This window comes from Apostichopus japonicus, chromosome 18 (assembly GCF_037975245.1).
Source record: "Apostichopus japonicus isolate 1M-3 chromosome 18, ASM3797524v1, whole genome shotgun sequence".
Lineage (NCBI taxonomy): Eukaryota > Metazoa > Echinodermata > Holothuroidea > Aspidochirotida > Stichopodidae > Apostichopus > Apostichopus japonicus.
In genome coordinates this window covers 6,847,501-6,873,069 of record NC_092578.1, presented here as the reverse complement: position 1 = coordinate 6,873,069, position 25,569 = coordinate 6,847,501, and the positions used below count along the sequence as shown (strand labels likewise).

The following is a 25,569-nucleotide window of genomic DNA, read 5'->3' as shown; positions in this document are numbered from 1 at the left end:
GTAAATTTGTGGGACACTAAATTAATTTAGTGCAGAGGTCTGCAAACCATTGACACATGACCCAGGAGCTCCCTTGAGGATTCATCCATGACCCAGCAGACCGCACCCCACCACACCCCACATTCCAGAGAATGGCTGCTGAAAATGTATGAAAGCTGTCTTATATGCAACGTCCAAAAACTAGTTTCCAACCTCTGGAGTTTTTTCCCCACCAACTTTTGCCCCTCCCCTTGCCCCCTTAACAGAGTTTGCAGACCAGACTGTCAATTTAGTTGGCTTTACTTATTTGGTACAGGTATCCAGTTATGTGCAAATATTACATAATTTCATCAGAGTAGCACTTTTTTGTTACAAGCAAATGTAAAATGAAGCTTTTGAATCTGAAGCAAAGTACACCCAGAATGTATATAATGTGCTTACTTCTATTGTCACTTCCATGACACCCAGCAGAACCTCCAAAATCGGTAGATACAGTCACCAATGTCCAGAAAAATCCTTGACCTCCCAAGAAACTATTTGGTTTGAATCAAATATTATACGTTAAATGCAGCTTTTGAATCTCTCAAGCGTAAAGCAAAGTGAACCCATAATGTACTGTGTTGTCTTCTAGTGTCACTGCTATGACCGAGGATTCATTCGTTCCTAAGAACGCATGATAGCTAGCTTGGTTTATGGATATATCTGCAAGCTCCAAAAAAAACTGTAGGTATAGTTACCGCTGACGACGCCTGGAAGAATCCTCGACCTACCAAAAACTGTTTGCTTTTAATCAAAGTAAAATGCAGCTTTTGAATCTTTCAAACATAAATCAGAATGTACTATGTGTTGCCTTCTAGTGTCACTTCCAGCGCTTTCTCATTCCTTGAACTTTTGAAGTGACCAAAAAAAAAAGCAAAATATGTGTGCTGTGCCTCTTTAAAACTAATTAAAAGAATCGATGTAGTTTATAGTAGTGGGTATTTTCAATTAACCATAAGAAAGCTTTGTCGATTAACTTGCAATGCTTTGGTTTGATGTCGCAATATCCTACGTTGAACCAAGTCAAAACCGAACGACTTTTTAGATCAGGGCAGAATTATATTGAATAAAAACAACTTGTGATGTATTTTAGGATTGATCAGTCTAGCCCATTCAAATTCAAGAATCCCGAGGCAAAAATTTTAATCGGCATTTGTGTCAATGTATGACTGCTCATCAGTATATATGAATCTCCGTAAAAAATGTGGAATTCGCTTGACTAAGGAAGGGGGGACATGGATGCCACTGTAAAGGCCACCGTGCCAGTCATGTTTTGTCTTAAATCTCTCCCTGTTGTTGTAAACATGCAATTCTCATCCCATTTTCTCGTCACATTTCTTGACCGACAGTTTGGTTTCTTTGAGAGAAAGACGGGCTACAAGTACGCCACCGTCACCCAGAAGAATGCAGAGACCAAAGTAGGCACGGAGAAGAGGCAGATGTACGACGAGATGTATAACTATTCCCCGGTACCGGGAGAAAACCAACCCCATCAGCTGTAGGGAGGAGCAGCTCTCGTACGGTCCCTGGATGGTCTTTAGGAGGTCCCACCAGAGAGAGTCCAAGAATTTAGGTGCTTGCCAGCAGCAATAATCACAGAGGAATGTAACCCACAGGCTAGCTAGCTATACCAATTGAGTCGTAACCTGTATCGCCGTATTCCACCATAGAAAAGGGGTCTTTGTTTTTGTGTTACATAAAACAACCCATTACTATGCACATATCTGCTGTTTCCCTATTTCTTCGGTGTACACTGTTGTTATACAAGTTATTAACTATGTTAAACTGCATTATTAACTATGTTAAAGTGCATAATTAACTATGTTAAACTGCATTATTAACTATGTTAAACTGCATTATTAACTATGTTAAACTGCATAATTAACTATGTTAAACTGCATAATTAACTATGTTAAACTGCGCGTGCGTCATCGTCCAATTGTATCCCACTGAAAGGGAAGTCGATTCCTATCTGAACCCTTGGTTTATAAACTGTTCTGGTTGATCTAGCACACAACCTAGTGTATGCTTTTAAAAAAGGGATTGTGGGCAGTGGTTCCCTTTTGACAGCTGTTTCCAAGTCACAAACAGAAAGGGGGTTCTCCCCTTACACAAGAACAACCCCAAGGACTCAATGCATATTGCACTGTTTATCAATCTATCTTTGTGTACAGTGTCATCCATGGCAATATATATATATAGTAGTTATAAGGGAAGCTTTCTTTGATAACCTTGTTTCAGCCGCTTTGTTCGATGGCATTTAGAGGAGACAGACTATAGATTAATTTTAGAAGATGAAATGTGGTAGAATCTGTGATTAATTCACCGATTGAATTGTCACCGACTCTGAAATAAAGAAGCGGGCCATTGACCTTTCAATACAGACATTGTCTTACCAGTTGGGGTGTTATTTAGTGCAAAACTTAATCATATTAAGTCGTTGGTGATCGTCAATTGAAAGCAAAAACCACAACAAAAAAATGGAAAAGAGAGCACATGTAAAATGAAAGCAAAACGTTATTTGTGACGAGTTTTTCTATTGGTATTTTCCTGGTATTGTTCTTTTCGTAAAGTCTAAATAGTTTGGTGTAAGTAGTAGCAGTAGTAGTATTTGTGTCAGTACTGATTTTATGAGATTTTTATTAGAGAGGTCTTCTTTGTGATCATCATGCATGAATGTGTGCTTTGAAAGGTTGTCATCATTCAGACTGCATTTTGCATATTCTTCCAAAGCAAATCGAATAACAAATGTTTAGAACCAAAAACTAAAAAAGGCCTCCCACCAATGTAAAAAAAATGTTCGTTGGGCTGTTTCACTTTATTTTATACAGCCTTGGATATTTTTTTTCAGTAAGTGTTCAAGCCTGATGTAAACTTGCACAATTTTTTTTCTAAATTCTGCTTTTATGTTTTCAATATTTTGCTAGATTCAAGCAAAGTTCAGGACCTTGAGACCTTTAAAGATCATTTTATGTCTTTCCTTGAGATCGAGTGGTCTGGGTCTTTCAGGAATCTGTTTTCTTCTTCTAGTGACTGAAAAGAATAATGTGCATTAAAACTTTCTTTTTAAAAAGTTGGTTGTAGGATTCAAACCAACAAACTTTCTTACATCTTTGTCTTAACTCTTTTGGAAAACACTCATTATTAGTGTATAGCATGAATATTCATATCGGCCACATTAGTTACATGAATATTTATATTCACTCTTTCATGTAGATCGCTGCTTTGTTTAATATTGGGGGCGCATTTTCTTTTTTTGCTTTATTTTATAACCTTGTTTTATGACCTCTTTGTTTTTATGTATTTCGTAATTTTTATGGATAATTTATATTCAGTCTTTTGCAAGTTACAACCAAAGTTAGAACAGAAGCCTACTACTATTAATTCTGTGAAATTTTAGGTTTGCTGTGACATCAAGCAAGACCTTTTTTTCTGAGCTTAATTAAATTAAATATTAAACAACGTGATAATAAAACAAGAATGTTTGCTGTTTACTCCCTATGTTCGACTAAAGTATTAACACTTCAAATTTTACATGAAATTTTTATGGTTGTGCCAAGCATGTATAATATTTATGCAACATGAATGACTTAAGTAATGGTACTAATTTTGAATAATAAAGGAAAATTTTTGTAACCATAACAACTTGTTTTTTTGTATCTTTCAATGGTGATGGATGACAGACTATCGATTTTAAGTAAATGTTCGGGGCGGGGGGGGGGGGGGAAGGGGCTGGGAGATAGGAGGGAGGGAAAGAAGTCATGCCCCAATAACCTACTAAAATTGAAAGCCAGGGCCCTGCTGGTGACTAAAGCCGATTGCTAAATGCAAATCTGCTGGAAATTTACAGCCTCTTTAGGTCAAAACCATGCACATTATGGTATCGTAATGGTTACATTTGGTATCGTAAAAATATAAATTTTCCAAATTGGGGACATTTTGTGAATGCATCTGGCCACAACAGAGTGAATAATGTGATCAGGCAATTGAGCTGGAAAATGTCAAAATATTTTGATGCAAATAATTCAAATGGTAAGTCAAATTTTGATCAGTCAAAGTAAAGTTTTTGTTTTTTACATTTTTGCTCATCTACGGTCTTTTTGGTTATATTTTTGGAAGGGGATGGGGAGGGGAGGGGGATATAATGTAGTCAAATAGATACCAATATTACGATTATCAATAACACATACTACAGTCCCATTACAGTGACGTTGGACGTTACAGGGAAGTAAAAAGATGTGTTGTTTGACGTTATACAACTACGGTACAGACTCCATTGCTTGGCCTCTGTTACCATGACAAAGATGCATGCAAATAAAAATCCCAGATTATTTGGAGACGTTTAATTTTATTCAGAAACATTGTAGTCATCATAGATTGCATAGTTTGAGATCATTGTACAGTCAGTCACATTTCAACCAAGTATCATGTGGGGGGGGGGTGGGTAGGGGGTTAAGTAGATAAGAAGGTAGCAGCAAAGTTCAACGATGTGACCTTTTGCAGTGAAATGAAGAAGTCGGTAATTTAACCATTTTCGATAAAATTGTGCATTTATCATTTTGACAGTAAAATGTTAAAATACATGCATTATTCTGAGTGTTGTTTAACTAAATTTTTGATCAAGTATTAACAAGAATCCAAGTTTCAGATTGTAAACTGAGCGACCAAAAAAAAGCATTTCGCAGAAAAATGGCGTATTTTAGATAAAAATTAATCGGCAGTGCCATAAGCTGTATAGTTCATCGAATTTTCCAGACTTACTCGGAATTTCTACAACATTGGAACTTTGGACAGTTCAATCGTCGACAAAACACCGACATTTGAATGAATATGTGGATTTTTTTATCCAAAAAGTTAAACTTTCGAATAACAAATCGAAACCAAAATATTTATGAAACTTATGAACCTTTCTCCTGATTCTGTTGCTTTGAGCTTTAGTACACAATACGAGGGAAAACTCAACACTGAGAAAAAAATGTTAAGATCTCAGGAATATTTGACATTTTCATAAAAGTATATATTCGAACTGTTGAGATAAAAAAAAGTGGAAACTCTGATATAAACTTCGGCGAAGTTTGGAGGAACAAGTTGAAATTTCTATGTATAAAACAAAATTCGTAATTTTAAGAACGTCAACGCAGCTCGGCAAAGTTGTTAGAAATAGTCGAAAATTGGAGACACAACAGGCGATATTGTGAGACAAACGGGGTCAAATTTCCGAATTTGTGACTCGAAAATTATACATTCTATATCGAGGAGACTACACAAAAATTGTCTGAATAATTTAGAAACGCCCAGATTTCGAGAAAATAGTCGTCATATGGCGAGAATCTTTGTATAACGTTGAAATTTCGGTATTACCAAAAAAAATCACATATTCTGCATAATAGTCGAAATGTTGAATGAGAAATAGGGGGAGAATTTGAGAACAAATTCAAGAACTGGACCATGTGTGGGCGACTGCAGTCTCAGCACAAAACTTATATCCTGCTTGTGAAGTTTCATATACCCTGCCAGTAATTTGAGACTCTGTGTCACGCCATATTCACAATGCCTGTTGTTGTTTGGGTTAGTATGTAAGGTAATTTCCCCTCACAAATATTCTATGAATAACATTTACAATCGGGAATACGAAAAGGTTAGGGCAAGTTCCGCATAATTGATCTTACTTTATGAACTGGCATTTAACAGATAAACAAATCGTGACGTCACAAAGGACATGCGTAATGAGGAGAACTCTCCTGATAAACGTACGAACCATAGTTTTAACACCCGATTGCATATAACATACGAGTGAGATTTCACATCTATAGAAGCATAAATAACCAAAGTAAATAAACATGTATACATTAACAGAAGTATCTATTTCGAGATCCGGCTTTAGGAATCACAAATGATTTCGAGTTGGTTGTCATTATGTTTGATCTCTAGAGCAAGGCAAATACGTCACCAAAACAGAACTGGTGTTGTTCGATGCGGGTGACAAGCGCCTACAGTGAAATTACGACCTTCCTTACCGGTTTTGAACCTCTGGACATGCAATCAGCGTCCATAGCCTAGTGGTTAGGGTGTCCGCATATAAAGAGGGAGGCCCGGGTTTGAGTCCCGGTGGAGGCTGGAAGTTTTTTCACTGTTCTTGATTTTTCCAACTCATTACGATTTTCATTTATATAAATACTCTGATGATGCTTACATGTTCCTACTATTTTACTGCACGTTCCCATCTACCTCGGTGTCAATAGGTTAAATAGGCTGATAATGACGGTCCTTCACGAGATTCGGAAGAGAAAGCCGTATAGGACCGGGAAAAAATACCGATAGAGACGCTGATACTGAAAGGTTATCAATTAGGGAAGCGGGTCAGGCGAACTGTACATTTGTGTTATTCAGGAAGAAGATAAAAAGTCGGGATGGTGTAACCATTCGTTACATAGCTCTCAGTACGTGGTATTCATCAAGAAAAGGACAAGCCCGAAGGAATTCCCGAGAAATATGAACTGAATGTTAAAATGCTAACCTTACAAATGCACGTCACTCCACCCCTTCCCCAGTGCCGGTTCCACATGAGGGTATATAATAATTTGATCAAAAACCCCACTCGTTTTCGACTATTGTTAAATAGTACTGCTGGTGAGCAAACTTGAAACTTATTTTTCTGTCGCCTCCTTTCCTTTTTTGGGGGGGGGGGGGAGTGGGGCTTTGCTTTGTTTTGTTTAAATCAAAATAAGTTCACAAAGCTGGTTTAAGCTTAAAAAAAAAATAATAAAAAATCGGTTCATATACTGAGAAGTCACTGTCTGTATGACATCATCCTCACGCACCCATGACTGACATTTTCAGCAAAGAGTATACGATTCACATCTTAAAATTTAAAAAGAACCCCCCCCCCCCCCCTCCCCATTCCCTCTTACAGACTATGAATAAAAAACTCCTACAAAATATGAACGCTCCTACAGAACATGAACAGCTACGAGGTAGCTTTATGATCGTGAACATGAGTGAACGGTTAAAGGGTGTGAAGACTCGCGCCAAAAGAAACGTCTCATGCCGGTAACCTGACCTAGTTTCGAATGAAGTGTAACAGAAGTGTTAGACACCACCATCGATCCCAGAAAATACACACACAGCTTGCTACCATCGGTAATTAGACACTAGTGTACAGTCAGTACACAAGTGTCTAATTACATACCCACAGCACAGTGTACAAACGATACAGCGATGGACAGGTATCACGTTTCATTACTGTCTGCATTTTGTAGCGACAAGAGAAAAACTTCAATTGGAAGCAACGGAAAGTTAACTTTTTAAAGATGGCGGCACGCTGTTTGGGGTGAGTCTTCAAAGCCTTTAAGTCTATCTTCTTCAACACGAGCCGCTGGAAGAGGACCTGATGGGACCCATTATCCTGACGAGAGGGGTGGGAAACCGCTTGGGGGATTTTTAAGATAAATACGGGGACAAGGGGGGGGGGGCAGTGACAATCACTTCTGAGGCTTGACCAGCCTTTGACGCTTTTCGACACCAGATAGTGCACGACCCACCTTTATTTTTAGCTCTGGGGAGTTACTACCATTGTTTGAGTCCCCACTTTTCAAGAGAGAAGTTTGGTTGCACTGTCAAAACGGTGTTCTAGTCCTGACTAACAAAACACAACGTGTATTTAAGAAATAAAAGTTTGAAGAAAATTAAGAATATATAAATATATAGGCCTATATATATTTACCTAGGGTGAAAAAACCTAGGGCGGAGGTCTCTCTTAAAAAACAGTCCCCGAAATCCTTCCCTATCAAGAAAAGGATACTTTTCGGGTTGTAAAATGACTGTTAAACTATCTAGTAATCCAATGGAAGAAAAACTCCCGAATCCTCAGTTACCGTTAGGACGAAATCCGAGAAAAGAAAATTCGCTCGAAAAAATACGTGTATAAGACACTTTCAATGGTTGGATGAGAAGGTAGGGCAATGACCGGATGAGCCGATTATAGAGGGCGCACAGTGTTAAAAGTTTACCAGGAAATTGTAGGCACGGTATAACGTGGTGCTAAGGTTGTGAGGAGACAGGTAAGCGAGGAGCGGAGTAAATTACATAAATAACAAGAATTAGTAAGAAATAATAGGAATAATCAAAATCATATCTTTACAACTACGTTTAACACAAAGACAACTTATAAGGACAGATACAAAGCGAAGCCGTAAACAGAGTTAATTGCTATACAAACTTTTCGGTTCTGCAAAAACGTTATAAACGCTATATCATAGTGAATCACTGAGATTTAACCTTGGATATGCATCAATAAGCACATGGGACAGGTATTCTACCTGCATGGGGAAAAACTGCGGTTTACATTTCAGACTGGCACTTTTAACGTGTAAACAAACACTTTAAACGAGAAGAATTTATTTTGGCTAGACCGCCGTGGGACAAATTATCCAGTAGCGTCTGTAATTACACGCCAATGCGCTCTCTACCACATGAACTGTCCGGACTCATACACGTGCAGCAATACTTTGTGGATGTAGTTAAAAGGGCACCAACAATTTAACGCCGGGCCCACTACTCGTTTCCTTTAACTTGTGAAGTTTTGTACAAACGATGGTGGCTCAATTGAGGGGTGGGGGTGTGCGGGAGGGCAAAGTAATCTGTAGGGGGATGGGCACGTACCCCGGCCTAGCTATGGACCTGACCTTCTCTAGTGACGAATCTAAACACATGCCAGTACATGAGAAATAAAGATAATGAACTTCATGAACATAAATTTATAGTTTTCTTTCTCAGCCGCCCCCCCCCAACCCTTGTAATTAGAATCGATAGAAAGAGTTGAGGTAAGTTTACACATACATTTGGGGACCTTTTAGAACGATTGGGCCAGCCTCAGCTCTGATATTCTGCGATGGCCAATCTTAATAATAGTCAACCTACAACTCACATGTGTGCCGTCAGTGACTTACATTTCTGACTAACCAAATCAATTGATCAATCAATCAATGATATACCTACGTCACGTTAATGGAAGTAATAGCAATACAGTAGTGCTTGGACTACTGTGTGCAGTTTGTTGACTCAGCTCGAAGGTGTTTCTTTTGGGGGGGGGGGGGGATTGATGAGAAGTGTGTCATATATAAAAAAAAACTTTCCAAGTCCTTCCAGACAAAATATTTTGATTTGGATTAGTCATGTCTTTGAAACTTCGTCGGATCCCAAAATCAATCTAAATGATAGTCAACCTAACCTAACCTACATAATCCTAATTGTCCTCTCAACCGTATCCGGGTTCGACGGTCCCTGGATGTATTTAGATAAGGACTTGCTGCATGGTAAAATGGACAGCTGGCCCTGATGAGTCACCATCAAAAAGTTGTACATGTTATCAGTAAGATCAGAGATGAGATAACTGGTTTGTTTGTTTGCTTGTTTGCTTGATGTATTCAATAATAATTTCCAAAGATGGTAGAATATCGTAACCATATTCTGACTAATCATCAATTGAAATTCACTTTTCTATATTAAGGCATCCTTAAGTATGCAAATGATATACCTACGTCACTTCCACAGAGAAGTAATAGCAATACAGTGTTACTTAGTAGGCCCCTATTGGACTTTTGTGTGCAGTTTCATGACTCAGCTCGAAGAAAAGGTCAATTGGGGGGGGGGGGGAGGGGGATTCAATAGAAGTGTATCATAAATAAAATAAAAACTTCCAAAGTCCTTCCAGACAAAATATTTTGATATGGATTAGTCATGACTTTGAAACTTCCACCGGATCCCAAAGTCACCGGTAGCAGGCTTAGTTTTGGTATGATGATGCATCCTTCATTCCTTTCCGAAACAAGAAATTGGAATAAATTAGTTAATAGTAACTTAAAGAAAACAGCCAGGTGATTTAGAAGTTTGACGATTAATAATGAGCTGTAATAGATGACAGGCACTTAATCAAGAAATGATGGTGGCATCTGTGAGATCTGCCGAAATGGTTTTAGATGATTTGCAGGAATCTGCACAAGAGTGGGACATCATGTGTACAAGACGGAGACAAAGGCCTGTTGCATGGGCGAATGAGGTGTACGGTACATGACAGAAAATGAGAAAACATAGGAAGTTGATAATATTGGGGAACGATGACTACATATTTTGCCGTAAGTACAATGGAAAGGGAAAGGAGTGGGAGGGTCGGGGAGGGTCGGGAAAGTCGGGGAGGGCGGAACCAAAACGAGAAGTACGAGAATTGTGTCATGCGGGCGTTAAAATTAGATCGTTATGCAAAAGAGAGGTATAATACCTTGTGGCACAGGTCAATTAAGGTCCACTAGTTTGGCCCATAACATGTACTTGCAACAAGAACAAAGAACAATACAAAACGACTTAGGCGGTACAATAAGAGTAGGTACCATTTTAAACAAAGGAAGCTGCAGGGTACAATAATGACTCTAAAACGTACATAATACTGTGAGCCAAGGGGTGTTTATCGCGGGGGGTTTCCTTGTTACGGGGCAAGACGACAGAAGTTGTGCAAAGAGAGTTGGGTCCATAGCTTGTATTTCTGGCTTAATAAGGAGTTGTTCAAAGGAGAGTTGGGTCCCGGCTTGTGGTTCTGGGTTACTAAGGAGTTGTTCAAAGGAGAGTTGGTTCCAGGCTTGTAGTTATGTCTTAATAACAGGTGTTGTGCAAAAGAGACTTGGCTCCAGGCTTGTATTTCTGGCTTAATGAGGAGTTGTTCAAAGGAGAGCTGGGTCCAGTCTTGTTGTTCTGGCTTAATGAGGAGTTGTACAAAGGAGAAAAAGTCAGTCTCTTAGATTCATATTAAACGTCCATGATTATGAATTGTCAATTGTCAACAACTCTGTAACTGGACGACATACATTAATCTTGGAGTCATTAGAACTGGGGACCTTATGATTGGAAGGCACCGGCGTTAACCACTAAACTAAGACTCCTTAACACTCCTCCTGGTAAGGGGGAAGATTCTAGTATTTCGCCTTCCTTTGTACAACATGAATGTGTCACTTCGTTAGTAATATATCACAATATATTATATATATATCCCTCCCTCCCTCCCTCCACCAGTCCTTCCTTCCACTTCCATCTGTCTCTCCTCTCTCCATCTCCCCATCCATCACTCTCTCCATTTCCCCTCTTAACTAAAAGAGTACTGTCTGAAAGCACTGCAGCTTCCTGACTTGCAATACCCCCCTCTCCACCCCACCCCACCCCCACAACCTCGCCCTCACCTATATTTATATATTCCTGTTTATGACATGTGATTTTGTGCTCTAAAGTCGATACGAGAGAACAACCAATTTTTCAAAATTTAACACCTTCTGAGGCTCCCAGGACACCCCAGTATAGGACTTTGAAATTATTCTATAGAAATTGCATTGTCTCGCACATCTTGAAATAAAACAAAAAATCGGGACGACGAAGAAATATAATAGATTTAATCGGCGATTATTCTTCATTTGGGTGCTTAAGTTTTATCATTGTGGTGTCTGTGCTTTATCAATTGCAGGTCTTCACGATTGATAATATTCGGAGATTTCATACTGATAAATACAGCAGCTTGTTTACAGCAAGGTGGCGACAACCCCTCCCCCCCCCCCCCCCAGAACCCTGCACCCTCCCACACAAAGATAATTTAATATATGATGCAATTATACAATATGTTTGGAATATTGTGGGTGTGGTGTGTGTGGGTGCGGGTCAGCGGGGTAATTTGACGCCGCCTTGCAACTTGCTGACTTTGAGGGTCAAATTAATCTGTATGGGCGATGGAAAAAGGAACCACCCACTTGGCATTATTATGGTTCTACTGCGGCAAGATAGTCCTATACTCAGCAATTTTGAAAACTGATTGCACTTGATAGCAAACGCGGACTGAGCGAAACACACAATACAACCTTCTCAACCAAAATTACGATTTCCGGAAAACAACCGTGCCGAACAGAGTGACAAATATGTTTACTAGTGAAAATGTGGAAGTTCATATTATCGTATGATGACGTCACATCGTACGACTATGAGCATTCATTGTTGTATAGTACAGTACCCTCTCTCCCTCCTTCCAATGGCCCCTCCACCCCTCTCCCCATCTCTCCACCTCTCCCGTGCATACGAAACTGTCTTTTAATGTGGTATATAGCTCGTTCGTGTACTAAAATATGACATTTGCGGGTCAATTTTTCTGAACTCTCTACTTTTGCTTTTCTATTCCTGTCCTTGTCAATCTGGTCAGATATACCTCTATAACGTTCGAATGAAAATTAATCAGTCATAAAATGGATATATTTATCAGTCATATATTGAATATTCTCTAACTCCCAAAACTAAGAGAGTATATACACATATATGTCACAATTAAGATATCCAGAGGCGTGTATGACTATATAGGCCGGTATCGTCATGCCTCAGGGGGAACCCGTTTCCTATTGTGGCACCGGACCATGTTGCTCCTTGCCCAGGGTTCGGTTTCTTCCGGAAGAAACCTATTTCTTCCGGGGACGTGGAAGAAACTGGAAGAAACCTGTTTCTTCCAGGTTTCTTCCAATTTCTTCCGGAAGAAACTGGAAGAAACCGGAAGAAACTGTGAAAATTGGCATATATGCAGCACAGCCCACATACATGATAAAGAGACAAATAGTTTACCACCATCTGACTGAAATGCAAACCATTGAAACCAATATAAAATACGATATTTTTGTTTTGGTTATAATTTTGTGTTGTTTTTCTACACCAAAAGATGTTTGCTTATAAATCACAATATTGAAGGACTACTTATCATCTCGCGATCCCCCCATCAACCAGAACTGGATAACTGGCCATACTGTAAGAATGATTAACCTGGATTGGCCCATGCACGAGGATTTAATACAATGAACACCAAGAAAATAGCCGAACAATATCTGTTAGATTTAGGCCTACACTAGTTTCCAGGGAACACTTGTCCCTCCATTCAGAAAATAGTTTATAACTAAGAACTGGGCTATAATCAGGACCATTCTGGTCTGCAAAATATTGTTTGCCCATAGTTGTTCCCTGAATTGTCCGATGCTAGTAGCCTAGTGCTATATTGTGTACAGTATATGCTGGAAGCAGGTCATGTGCTCCAAACCTAGATATAGACTACCTAGATGACACTATAGTGCTTCTTGTCCATTTATTACATAGTAAGAAATCATTGCAGGTTGTTATGAAACTTTATCATCAGTTCCCCCCCCCCCCCCCAAATGAGTTTCTTCCATTTTGTCCGAGTGGAAGACACTGGAAGAAACCTATTTTGTCCGAGTGGGGAAAAACCGCGGTTTTTTCCGCGGTTTATTCCACCCCGCGGAAGAAACCTGCAAACCCTGCTTCTTGCTATACGTCATATAAACATTATATGCCAAGTAGCATGATGGGAAAAAACGAAGTATGAAAGATTTCCCAAAACCCATGAATGATCTGTCCCTCTGTTTCTATAGCAACAATACCACCAATGTTAAACAGGATCCACACTATATTAAAAATACAAGAAATCTTTCTAATCTCCATTCTGTGTAAATATTGATCATCGCTTTATTGACGAACAAAAATAGAAACTGCTATTACGAAAGGGTATTACCCATCGCATTCACTGGTGCGTATAACGTACGATTTAAAAAAAATATTATATAGATATATGTCTATTTCACTGACCGAGTTAACAATTGCTATTAGCTTAAAAGCTTCAAACGCCAGCAAACGAAGAACATTATTCCGAAAAGTTCCGAAAGAAGTTGATGCTGAACTGAAATTGCTCTTTATACCGTTGGAAAATCTTGTAAGTATACAATCCTCCATAAAAGTTCGCTCTACTAAGATCACTTATAATATTATTTCACCCTGCAGAGAAATGTTCTTCGGCATGAGGCCATTTCAAAGTAGGACGAAGATAAAATTAACAACAATTATAATTGGAACAATATGTTTACCTTACTCTTTATTGCGGTAAGAGATTCTAAGATACAGTATCTTCAATTCAGGTTCTTACATAGAAATATTGGGTACCCGGTACAAATACTTTTCTTTACAGAATTGAGATCAAAGATTCACTTTTTTTGCACTTTTTGTAACTCGTTTAATGAAACCTTAGAACATCTTTACTGGTTTTGTCCCTCCCCCAGGAAATGCCTTCTGGAAGAAGTTGTTTTAAAGTCTTCTTAGTATACTAACGAACATTTCGATGTTAATTTAGAACATGTTAAGTTTGGATATCTTAAGGATATTATACACCATATTAATTTTCTTTTACTCCATCCAGCAAAGTACTTCATTTTCAACTGTAAATAAGAAAAAAACCTGTGCTTCTATTTTCTTTCACGAGTTCTATTTTCTTTAGAAATAGAACAATACGTGTAAGATAAGAATAACAATGAACTGCGCGTTCTCTTCTTTTCAAAGAAACCTTCAAACAACGATGTCTAGTTAAACATGGATAATTTTGTAATTAAGTATTGCGCTTACTGTTAATTAAACCGATAATGTTAAAGTTCATGTATACATATATATATATATATATATATATATATATATATATATATATATATATATATATATATATAATATTTTAATTTTTATAATTTTTAATTGACACAAATACCAACAAGGACAAACAGTACGAAACGAAAAAAAATGCAAGAAACGAAGCTATATACCCTCTTCATTCATTGTTCTTGAAATTTATGCGATACAATTAAAATATATATAAGGAATAGTTAATACCCAACAACAATTGCAGTCGACTATAGGGACATACACCATCGGTGATGGCATGGAATTTATTCAAAGTTTTCAGTGCAACATTATTCTGTTAAATAGAATTTAAAATTCATTCTTATTTATAATGTATATTTCATATTTTCTCATTCTGACGTTTGGACATTATGACGAAAAGTTGTTTGAAATTTTGAAACAAAAAAAGAGAAAAAAAGAAGATATCGGTATGATTATTAACCTATCTGATCGAGTTGACAGTTAAGCAATTTAAGACCGAATACTCTGTTGACCTTCTGCTGGTTAAACTTCAACCATCCTCTCCGCTTCCAATTTTCCCACATCCGATTTCACAAAATTATGAGTGATTCGAATCACCCTGGTAACGGCTATTTTTTTTTTTTTTACCTTCAAATCACCGTCTCCGTACTCTTAGGGGAAATAAGCGTCTAACGGATAGTTTTTTTTTCCCCATCTGCTGTGAAATTATGTAATTCTTCGTACACGGTATCTGTATTTTCTGTTTAGTTTTTTTATCGTTCCTATTTTTAGTTTGGCACAATTTTTGACGCTTTTCAGGCTCTTTCCTACATATTTTTTATTAATAATTTTTCAACTTTTAGATTTCTTACATGTTTGGCATATCTTTACATATTTATTATTTTTATAAATTTCTCACTCATACTTGTTACGGATTTATCGTTAATTTACGGATTTATATTTGTTCTGATTTTCAATGTGTAATATTTTTATACACTTGATGAATTAATAAAATAAATATGATAGCTTTCCGTAGGACTTAAAGGAACAAAGAGTGATATAATCGGTATGCTATTCAAATTCTACTTCATGTGTAGCTTAAGTAAAATACAGAATTGGATATTTTAACGGCGACGAAGTGTTGAAACGTTACACACACACAGCACAATCTCTATTTGTTGGTATACCAATTTGTATAGCCAATCGGGAGCGCTGTTTTCACCGCCCGCTATATAAGCAAGTTTTAAAACCCCGAATAAAATTAGGACGTCCTTATTTCAGTGGCAGATGTCTTTATGACGTATGCTATTTTGTAAGCCAGTTCGACGAGCCTCCATTTTTATTTGCTTCGGAAACCGTTACTTGACGTCACCACAACTAAAAGTATTCCAAAATTATGATGTCATTATTCATATACGCCCACTTCAATAGTTTGCTGGCAGATATAAATTTCATCCTCTTCTTTCATATTTTCATTCATTCATACAAGTTCCTTGTGAGAAGTGCAATTCTTAATTTTGTTCCGTAGACTACCAGTTATAACAGTGACGTCACCAGTACTCATCCAATCAGAATTTGTTGCTCGCAAGAGGAAACCAGAGAAGTGGAAAAACACGCCATATTGTTTTTTGGACCGTTACACATTTTAGTTACTTATATCGTGGTGAGTACAAGCCTAACTTTAAAGTTGGAAGGTTCCAACCGATGAGATTTCTGACTGTTTTTCTGTATTTAAATTGAATGGAATTAGAAAAAAACGGGGAATAGGTTTGTTAATGATATTGTGATACATTACGACATCATCGTTGGTATGCTGTTTTAGAATAGAAAATATTTATTAGAACACTCACCGTGTGGAAAACAATAGCAGTTAGAAAAGTTTACCTGATTCGATAGGGGGTATACACGTCGGAAAAGTCTGCAGTTGCGCATATAGGTTCCATGTGAGGAAATTCCCATACACAGGTCGTGTACCGCCTATACATGCCACAAAGTATGAATATTAACAGAAAGAAGAATAGTATTTGATTATCTTCGTTGTTTTAAATATTTTTTTTGTTTCAATCAAACTTAACGAGGCTATATCTACATGACTTATATTACAGTTCTGATATAGCGCATGCCAGCACATTTCTCATTTTTTCTCTACTTTAGTTTTAATAAGGGGCGCTACCCGCCATCATATAAGTTTAAAGTTACACCGATTTAGGAGAAGAAACTTACGTATTTACAATAAAGCTTCCTTCTTCCTGTTTCTTGTCTACAGATAAAGTAAACGATGGAGTGTAAAACCCAAGTTATGCAAGTAAGTCTTCTGGTTTTAATGGTGTTAACGATTTTGACGACAGTTTATAGTTTTCCCATCAACACGACGATGACGACACAGACAGCAGACCTGCAGACTACAGAGTCAATGACGTCACCACTTGCTTCCGACCTTAACGTAGACGAAAACAGTTACACGAGTTCGTCAGTTACTGAATCAGATTCAGCTAGCAGCAATGAGTCCAACGTCAGTGAGGAAAATTCAAAAAAGGAAGCAAAATTGGAAGAAGCAAACATTTATTGTGAGATGCCAGAAGGCAGAGACCCGATGAAAAAACCACCTAAACTGTCACTTGATCAGGAACAGATTGAAGAGGTAATGTCCAATCACACACCGCTCCCCACCCCCTCAACACCCAATGCATTTCCATGGAAGGGGTGAGGTGGGGTGAGTCTGAGGCAATTTTTTTGGTTATATGAAACATTGATTCAACCAGGCATGTTTTGGGTTTGAAGGTCAGAAAAAGGCGCTTTATTGTGAAGTGCTTTGAGATCATATTTTGATGTAAGGCGCTATGTAAGAATACCAGGGACGCAGCGGAGCTTGGGCAGATTTTTATGGCCGGGAAGAAAGGGGGAGTGGGGGCTGATGGTGGCGAAGTACAGCTGTAAAGAATATACAAATATCAAATACATAGACCTACCTGTTTCCGGCAAACGCCCCGCCTCCATCTTGAATTGCAAAGAAACTAAATTCTCATACCAAAAGTAACACGTTTCCTGTATAGGGTGCACTGTATACGTGTATTACGTAGAACGTATACCACGCTTTGTGTATGTTGTACGTTGTGCTGTGATGCAGGTTGTACGTTGCGCTGGGATGCAGATAGACGTTGCTCTGTATGATGTGCGTTACACTGCTGGTTGCACGTTACGTTGTGTCGTAAGTTGTATACGTTACGTTGTGATATAAATTGCACAATACCTCCTGATGTATGAAGTGCACGATACGCTATGTCGTCGACTGAACGTTACGCTGTCGTAGACTGAACCATATGCTGTCGTAGACTGAACGTTACGCTACCGTGGACTGTACGTTACGCTGTGTCGTGGACTGTACGTTACGTTGTGATACAGATTGCACGATACGACTGTGCTCCAAGCGTACTATGCAGAGCTATCGATTATCTTTACCCTTTAACTGTATGTCGTGTGCTACGCTGTGATGTAGGTCTTACTTATGCTGTGTTGATTCATACAGCCTGTACTGCTGATACAATCGCCAAAACGAAACAGGTTGTTGAAAATATACCATTGTCAACAAATATTGAAAAAAATGGTAGAACATATATTTCTTATCTTTACAGATTGACGATGCACAAGAGATGCTAGACACCTTGCAGTGTAACCGAAGCTTATTGAAAAGAGGGTCGGAGTTTGATATATCAATAGTCAACCTTACCACGCACCAAATCAATAAATTGCTGCCATTTTACAGGTAAACTTGATGAAATTAACTCTTAACCGATGATCTAAACAGGGCGAACAGGAAGTAGTAAATATGGGGGGGGGGGGAGATGGAGGCTGGAGACGGAGTATGTATGTGTATGAGGCCGAGGGAGGGGGGGGAGGTCTTTGGATAGCGACAGTAGTTCGTCTAACCTGTGTTGCACGATTTGCAATTTATGGGGAGGGCCAAATGCTTTATGAAGCAAACTGTGAACAAAGTACCGAGTGATAACATTTCTAACGTGAATGGTTAGGACTATGTTTCTCAAACTGGGATTGGGGGGGGGCATCATGAGGGCAAACCCCTGGACCACAGGGGGTATCCCGGAAAAATTGGGGTCCGTCAAAGCCGAAACGGGTACGCGAACATTTAACTGCATTTTGTCACTGTCAAAAGAGGCCAAACCATTCTGGGGCTGGGGTCATCGTCTGGGTCGGTGAACAATTTTTTTTTTGGGGGGGGGGGAGGGGGGACAAAATTATGACTGTTACCAATGGATTTTATCAAGCACACCAATTTACCTTATCCTCAGAATGATAAGCTGTGTTTTTCGTCAGGTTAGTATATATTTGGGTTGTGTTCCTCTATAGTTGATGTATTTGGGTATAATTTTTATTACATTTAATATTATTTTGTTTTATTGATTTTTTTTTATTTAGACCGTTTTTCCACGAGCCTTCAGCACAAAATGACAGTTTACAACAACAACCCGCACGTGAACGCCGAAATAGCAATATTCGAATCTGCCCTGCACTCGCACAACAGACGATACCTCAGTTAGCATTCAACTCCGAAGGAACAATATCGCAAATAATCCAAGTAAGTCAGATCTCACTGCACACGCAGGGAAATACTCCGGTGGGGTGGGGTGGGGTGGGGTGGGGGAGAGGGTGGGGCGAGTGGGGATGACTCGTATTAAAGTGGGTCCATCTAGTTTACATTACGATGTTTTACTTATCGGGACGACATGTCCGTATGATTATCACAAGATGGAGTCGAATAATCACAAGAAATTGTCCTGTCTCGAGTAAAGTGTAATGAAACTCACTCAGCGAAGCATAATATCTTTTTGGAGAAAAACAAAAAAGAACATTTTGAACCAATTTGTTCCAACACTGCATATATACGAGGCTTAGCTTTTCGTTGCAGTTTGGTTATAACACTCCTTTGCTTTTCTGGGTCATGCCTTGTTTTTAAGTTTTGCTCCGATCATGTGATTTGCCGGAAACGAATCCCTTTTATTATTATTATTATGTTTTTTTCTATTTAAGTTGCTTTAAAAGTAGTTCGTATGTTAACTTAGCAGGCCTACGTCATTAGAGTAGCCCTATATACATGTTTACGAACAAAAGTGCTTAGATGTCAGCCACAACAACACATCACACAAAACGCTTTGCACGAAACCCAATTTCGGTTTTAATGGACACAGATTCTTGATATTAATTTTAAAAAACCCCTCGTTTCCCTTAGTAACTGTAGAGATTTCTTAGAAATGATAAATGTTGATACCATATCAATTTTCTCGCCCATTGCGGTGCCATTCTAGTATTTTAATACTCTTAATTTGCTTCAAACTTCCGACCGGGCTTAAGTTGTTAAATCTATACAGATTGCTGACGTAGTTTGTTTATTAGAACGGCGGTGTAATTCAACAAAAAGACCACAAAAACAAAAGGGAAATTAATGATGCCTATTTACGTCATAGTTGAGTATAATTAAAAGAAAGTACCTAACCGGAAAAAACATATAAAAAAAAACAACTAGTAAAAGAGCCAACAAAAATTGTAGTCAACTTTATGAAAAAGATATATATTATTATCATAAAAATGAAAACCACCATCATCGTACGTACGTTGACTATATGAAAAAAAAATCTTCTAACTATGCATCATGAAGAAGTGGTGTTTGTTTATTTGTTATTTTTTAAAAGAAAAAGAGTATATATAGGTATAGTGCGTCTATAGTCAATCAATTATAATCTTAGGTTTTGTACTACTTCGTATAGGTCTGGTTAAAATTGTCCTTAATTGGTAACCTTGGTAACCACATCAGGCATGCCATTATAACAAGTATATACGGTTGTGTCGCAATAATTTCATCGTGTCATAATCAGTGATAACTACACACTGTATGCTTTACCGATCAGAAATTGATACCAGTCTGACTAGCATTTTGCCAGATTGCCACAACCAGTATAATGAAACGGGGACTTGCACTAACCCAACCCTCGTTATAAGCCTTTGTGATGGAGATAACCGGTTCATGAACCCCCCCCCCCCATCCCCCCCCGCCCACCACCGCCAAAAAAAAATAGCTAAGCAAATTCTTAGTCCAGTTGGGAGATATTATAGGTTTAATGCTTCTTCATATGTTATACGTGTTTTTCTGTATGAATTTTCAATATTTATAGTCTATAATAGAAATGGTGGTTTTGTAAATGAGGAATAAAAAATATTGACATGACCTTAGGATGGCATTGGTTTTCAGCGTCAACGCTGTTAACATATTTTACATTTAACATATCAAAAGAAATATGAAAAGAAAAGTTAAGAGACAGTAACAAATTTCACATCCTCGTGGCAACTATGACATCATAGATTATAAAAATGACATACGCGACTTGTTAACTAAAATATCGCTCAATACTGGGAAAGATTGATTTGTGGTTTTTTTTTTCGTAGCTGTTTATGGGAAGTTAGTCATCACGGAGATCTCTCTGATAATTTTAGCTAAAAGATGATAATGGGATGTTTATGGATCAATCAATAGTAGAGAATTATAAATATTTGTATATAATGAATCATATTTAATAGAAGCGGCGACCTGAACTAGTAAAAGCTCATTTCCTGGTAAACACGTCCTATAACTTATGTATAAAGGCACACACCGTGGCGTATTGTATTGTTGATACAACAGCCAATAGGCCTATACGTACAGAGTTGGGCCACTTACAGAGTTAAGTTGTTGACAATTCACAATCATGGACGTTAAATATGAATCTAAGAGACTGATTTCGATCAGCTTGCGGCTTTGATAAGCCAATTGATGGCTTCTTCGTGAGTTCCGCTTGCAGGAGGATCTAAAATACATACATACATACACACGTATATGCAATGGTTACATGCCCTTCCTATACAACGCCATTGAAGAATTTTAGGAACTCAGATAAACAACGGATAAGTATTGTTATGCAAATCTCGAGGATGAATAGATTGCGCGAACTATTCTTGGCTGGGTAACAGGGAAAGGAAAACTCAGTTTGTAAATATTAAAGGGGGTACTTTAAGATGATGTAATACGTGGCTACCTTATGTTCCAAAAATAAAGGGGAAAAAATATAGAAAGAATTAAGGTCGAAAGCCTTTCACGTATACATATAGTTACTCTTATATCCACTCCTACGTCACATGGATGATGGAGACGTTATAGTGGTAAATACACCCCAGATCTTAAATTTCAATTCAATAGCCATTAGACGGTAAAAAACTGAACGTTGTACACTTACCCCGATTTCAAATCCTGGAACATCAGCGCTGACAGAATCCGATCTACCTTGGCGTGGCTTGACACTTCCATAAGCCTTTCCCTTAAAGTAAGCTTCTTAGGGTTGCACACAATACTAAGCGGAACCCCTCCCACCCGAAACCATCCCACCGAAGCCGGAAACGGTCTGTACCGATTCCACTAAATGTAGGCCTGATATATACTAATATGGCGTTTAGTAACTTAATTAAGGTCCGCTCCTTGCTGGAAAATGAAATGCAATGTGCTAACCCATTTAACGTTCCTGCACGTAGGCCCACTAGCAAGTAACTTAATAAGACTCGAGAAATGTTATAAAACACAATATATATATTTTTTGTGGTGGAAAATAGTAACTAAGTGTTAATAAGAAGAAATGTTTAACTTCAGACGGTCAAGTAAAAATGGCGGTATCAGCACTCCTTGGTAGTCTACAGTGGCATCCTTTCAACAGCAAGAAACACAAACCACGAGTTGTAGCGCTGATCAAGCATAATACAACATATACAAAAAGTAGAAATTTTCCACTCATGAATATGCAGTTTTACTTGACCAATTGCTTTAATTAATATTCTAATGACCAAATTAACATCAGAATAAATATTGACAGTTATAGTCTTCAATGTCAGGGTACATCCTATAGAAAGTACATTTCCATGGAAAAGAAAAAGAATGCACTTTCTTCGCGTATATCCTTTACAATAAGGAAATATCCTATGTCCTAGCGATGGTGTGGATAGTTAATTAGGTGAAGCCTCACCACAGCCTTGTACATGGCGTATAATGGTGGCAACGTTGAAGGATGCGTCAACAGATTTTGATTCTGTTTTCACAAATAAATCGTCCCCCTCTCCCACGACCCCTCCCCTCCCCTCCCCTCTATAATATGTCCAAGCAAACCGTGATATATGTTACCGTATACGGTAGTCCTGGTGCTTAAGGTCTACGCAGGATGCTGTTATGTTTCAATTCATCCTCTGGTTTTTTTTCTTGAAGAAAAAAAGTCAAGAATACCTTATATTTTTGCTGACTTATCTTAATTAATAAGTGCATCCGCCCCCTATTTCCCCGCTTTCCCATAGTAACACCTATACGCTTCTTCCACTAAGACCGTGTATACCGGTAACTTCTTAGTAGAAGCTCGTTTGTAGTGCTTTGATATTATCAATTTCCAAATGCTATTTTGCTTAACATTTCTGAATTTTGATCAGTTCTCAAATTTTAGTTTTTATATTTTTTTCTCTTTTCACAGTTAAATTCCATGAATGTTAACCAAATATTCTTTGAGGAGGAGTGTGAATTTTCAACGAGTCCAATTCTACCCTCGGTGGACTGTATATCTTCAACTAGACTAGTAAACGCGTTTGTCATAGACTTGGCTACCAATACGATCAGCACACAATATATTGAAATACAAAGTTGTGTAAGTGTCCTTGGCCCACCATAATAATTGCAATGGCCATCTTTATTTTATCATTATTTTTACCATGTTTTAACGTGTTTTATTGCATGACAAAATGAGGTCGCTGGTCTGTGTAATAACAGAACAATATCCGAGGTAAGACATATTGGTGCAATGAACACTTTAGTTTGCTTTGCTGCGAACAAGACAAAAGCTATTATAGTTTTATTTTCATATATAATAAAATTTCGTTTATGATTTCGAGTTTCCTTCCGTTATTGACATTATTTCATATTAATATATAGTTTGTTTCGCGGTTTATATGCGACATTAATGTACAAGGCAGTGCTTCTTTGTTGTTTCGATGCTATTCATGAAGTTTATGTATTTCTTGTTTATATTTTAATTTCTTGACGTTAGGTGCAATAACTTATTTTTGTACGTTTTATTTAATCTTGTGACTCGTGGAACAACGGATGTACGGCTACGTTTGTGTCTTGATTCTTAACCCCTCCCCCCTCCTCCTCCCCCTCTGCGACCCTATTTTGGAGGCAAAACTCCCAGGGGGACACAAAGGTAACAGAACATAAATAAACCGTAAAATCCTATGTGATACGAAACACTTGTGTTGGAAGAAATTGGGACATTGGCAATACGTAACTGATTAAGGAATTATGTACTTTTCGTTACATTGATTGAGTCTTTGGTACATATCCAAATGGAAAACTGTTTTGGTTTCAACGAAAATAGACGATGCCTTAAATTTGACGTAATTTTGGCAAATATAATGTTTCATCACGGAGTTTCCGCTTACATGCAACCGTCGGTATCAACGTAATGGAAAATATAGTATGCCGCTAAACTTGGCTATTCACCTGTTGAGTCACCAATGAAGAATGACGTCACTAACGTATAGGCCACGTTAATGTTTTTTGTCTTGTATTGTCATTCTGAGGTCACTCGTTCAATTTGTTTTGAATTTCCCAGTCAGGTTTTAGCCTTTTCTTCCTTTACTGATATTATTTTTTGTTTTGCTTTATTTTGTGTTATAATATTCCATATTTTAATATTGTTGAATCAGAGGGCGCCATGCCTAAATGACGTTTGCCTAAATCGATGAAACGATGATTCGGGTATCCCATGTATATCCCATGAAATGCACAAATTATTTCTATAACTCACACGGTAGGAAACAGAAAATTTAATTCGTCCGTACATGAACTGATAAAGAACCGACATGAACCGTTACTATAAATGATGGTAACCTGAAAATTTAAGGTTTGCATTTGGTGATTTCTGCTAGATACAAAGTGAGGGCACCCTTTCTAAATCATTGGGACATAATATTATGAATTACCTTCATCGTATTAAAAAAAAACTTGTAGTCATATATATATATATATATATATATATATATATATATATATATATATATATATATATATATATATATATATATATATATTTTATCATAAAAACTACTGTGTAGTTCGCTCATCGGTACAAATTTAGATTTACATATTAAGATGTATCTATTTATTTAAGAATTATTTACTTCATATTCATTTGATTATAGCAAACTTTAAGAGGAGTGAATCCGATTGCACACCATCATATGAAAATGGTATGAAGGTTGTTTGAAGAAAAAGTTGGAAAATATATTTAGTATTCATTTATGGTATATTTCAAAATCTGCTGTATATTTTGTTTTATTTTTGTTTTGGCAATTTTTTTTATCATAACCGAGTGCTCATGAAAAAGTGCAAACACCCAATTCATAGACAGACATGGACATCGATGAATTAATTAAGGACCTAAATTCTAGCAACACAGGAACATAATCTCAAAAAGACATTCTGTCGAATCAGGTGTATATCAAAACCATAAAGAAATATAGTTCATGAATGCAATATTGTAAAATAACCTTTTTTATTTTACATTTGCAGCGCCTGGGGTTACATAGTGTATCGATTTTATAGCGCCATATATGTATAGCGTCATATATTTATAGCGCCATCAAAAAAAAAGCTGATTTGAAGCTGATCTATTGTTCTGAAAATAATGGAAATCGCAAAGTTTCAGGGAACTTCAACCCTCTTCCCCTATCAATGATCCTTTGGCGGGCTTTCAGACCCCACTCCGACACGGCTTCTTGCCCCACATACTTATATATAATATAATATTTCGCTAATATTGCTTTGCCCCCCCCCACACCTCAACTATCCCCCCTCCCCAACTTCCAAATGTCCTGCGACACAATTGAGCGCTATAATTAAGAAACAACCATCTTTAGACACTGCAATGTTCAAAATAATAATTTATGATAATTATCAACACCCCACAAACTACATATTAATTTGTGGAACAATAC

At 37.7% G+C, this 25,569-nt stretch overlaps 2 protein-coding genes and 1 long non-coding RNA gene across 8 annotated transcripts in view; 2 read left to right on the top strand and 1 right to left on the bottom strand.

The window, feature by feature from the left end:
- Positions 1-3,663, top strand: part of LOC139959182 (integrin alpha-6-like) — a 51,053-nt gene extending 47,390 nt beyond the window's left edge. For all 5 annotated transcript variants that reach the window (XM_071956784.1, XM_071956783.1, XM_071956781.1 and 2 more), the window contains one exon: positions 1,368-3,663. In XM_071956784.1, the coding sequence (XP_071812885.1) occupies positions 1,368-1,520 (153 nt within the window). In that variant the 3' untranslated portion in view covers positions 1,521-3,663. The remainder of the gene's footprint in view (positions 1-1,367) is intronic.
- Positions 3,664-13,669: 10,006 nt separating this feature from the next.
- On the top strand, positions 13,670-24,848 carry LOC139959184 (uncharacterized). 2 transcript variants are annotated; one of them, XM_071956786.1, is made up of 6 exons: positions 13,670-13,807; positions 16,028-16,162; positions 16,766-16,804; positions 18,132-18,262; positions 18,934-19,093; positions 23,049-24,848. In XM_071956786.1, the coding sequence occupies exons 3-6, from the start codon at positions 16,778-16,780 to the stop codon at positions 23,241-23,243; spliced, it is 513 nt and encodes a 170-aa protein (XP_071812887.1). In that variant the 5' UTR covers positions 13,670-13,807; positions 16,028-16,162; positions 16,766-16,777; the 3' UTR covers positions 23,244-24,848. The 2 variants fall into 2 exon arrangements, with proteins under 2 accessions (XP_071812887.1, XP_071812886.1); XM_071956785.1 differs by having other exon boundaries at positions 16,766-17,140.
- Positions 16,108-16,860, bottom strand: LOC139959185 (uncharacterized). The gene is made up of 3 exons (XR_011789976.1): positions 16,723-16,860; positions 16,384-16,476; positions 16,108-16,224 (listed from the first exon to the last, which is right to left on the bottom strand). It is a non-coding gene; the product is annotated as an uncharacterized lncRNA (long non-coding RNA).
- Positions 24,849-25,569: the final 721 nt, after the last annotated feature.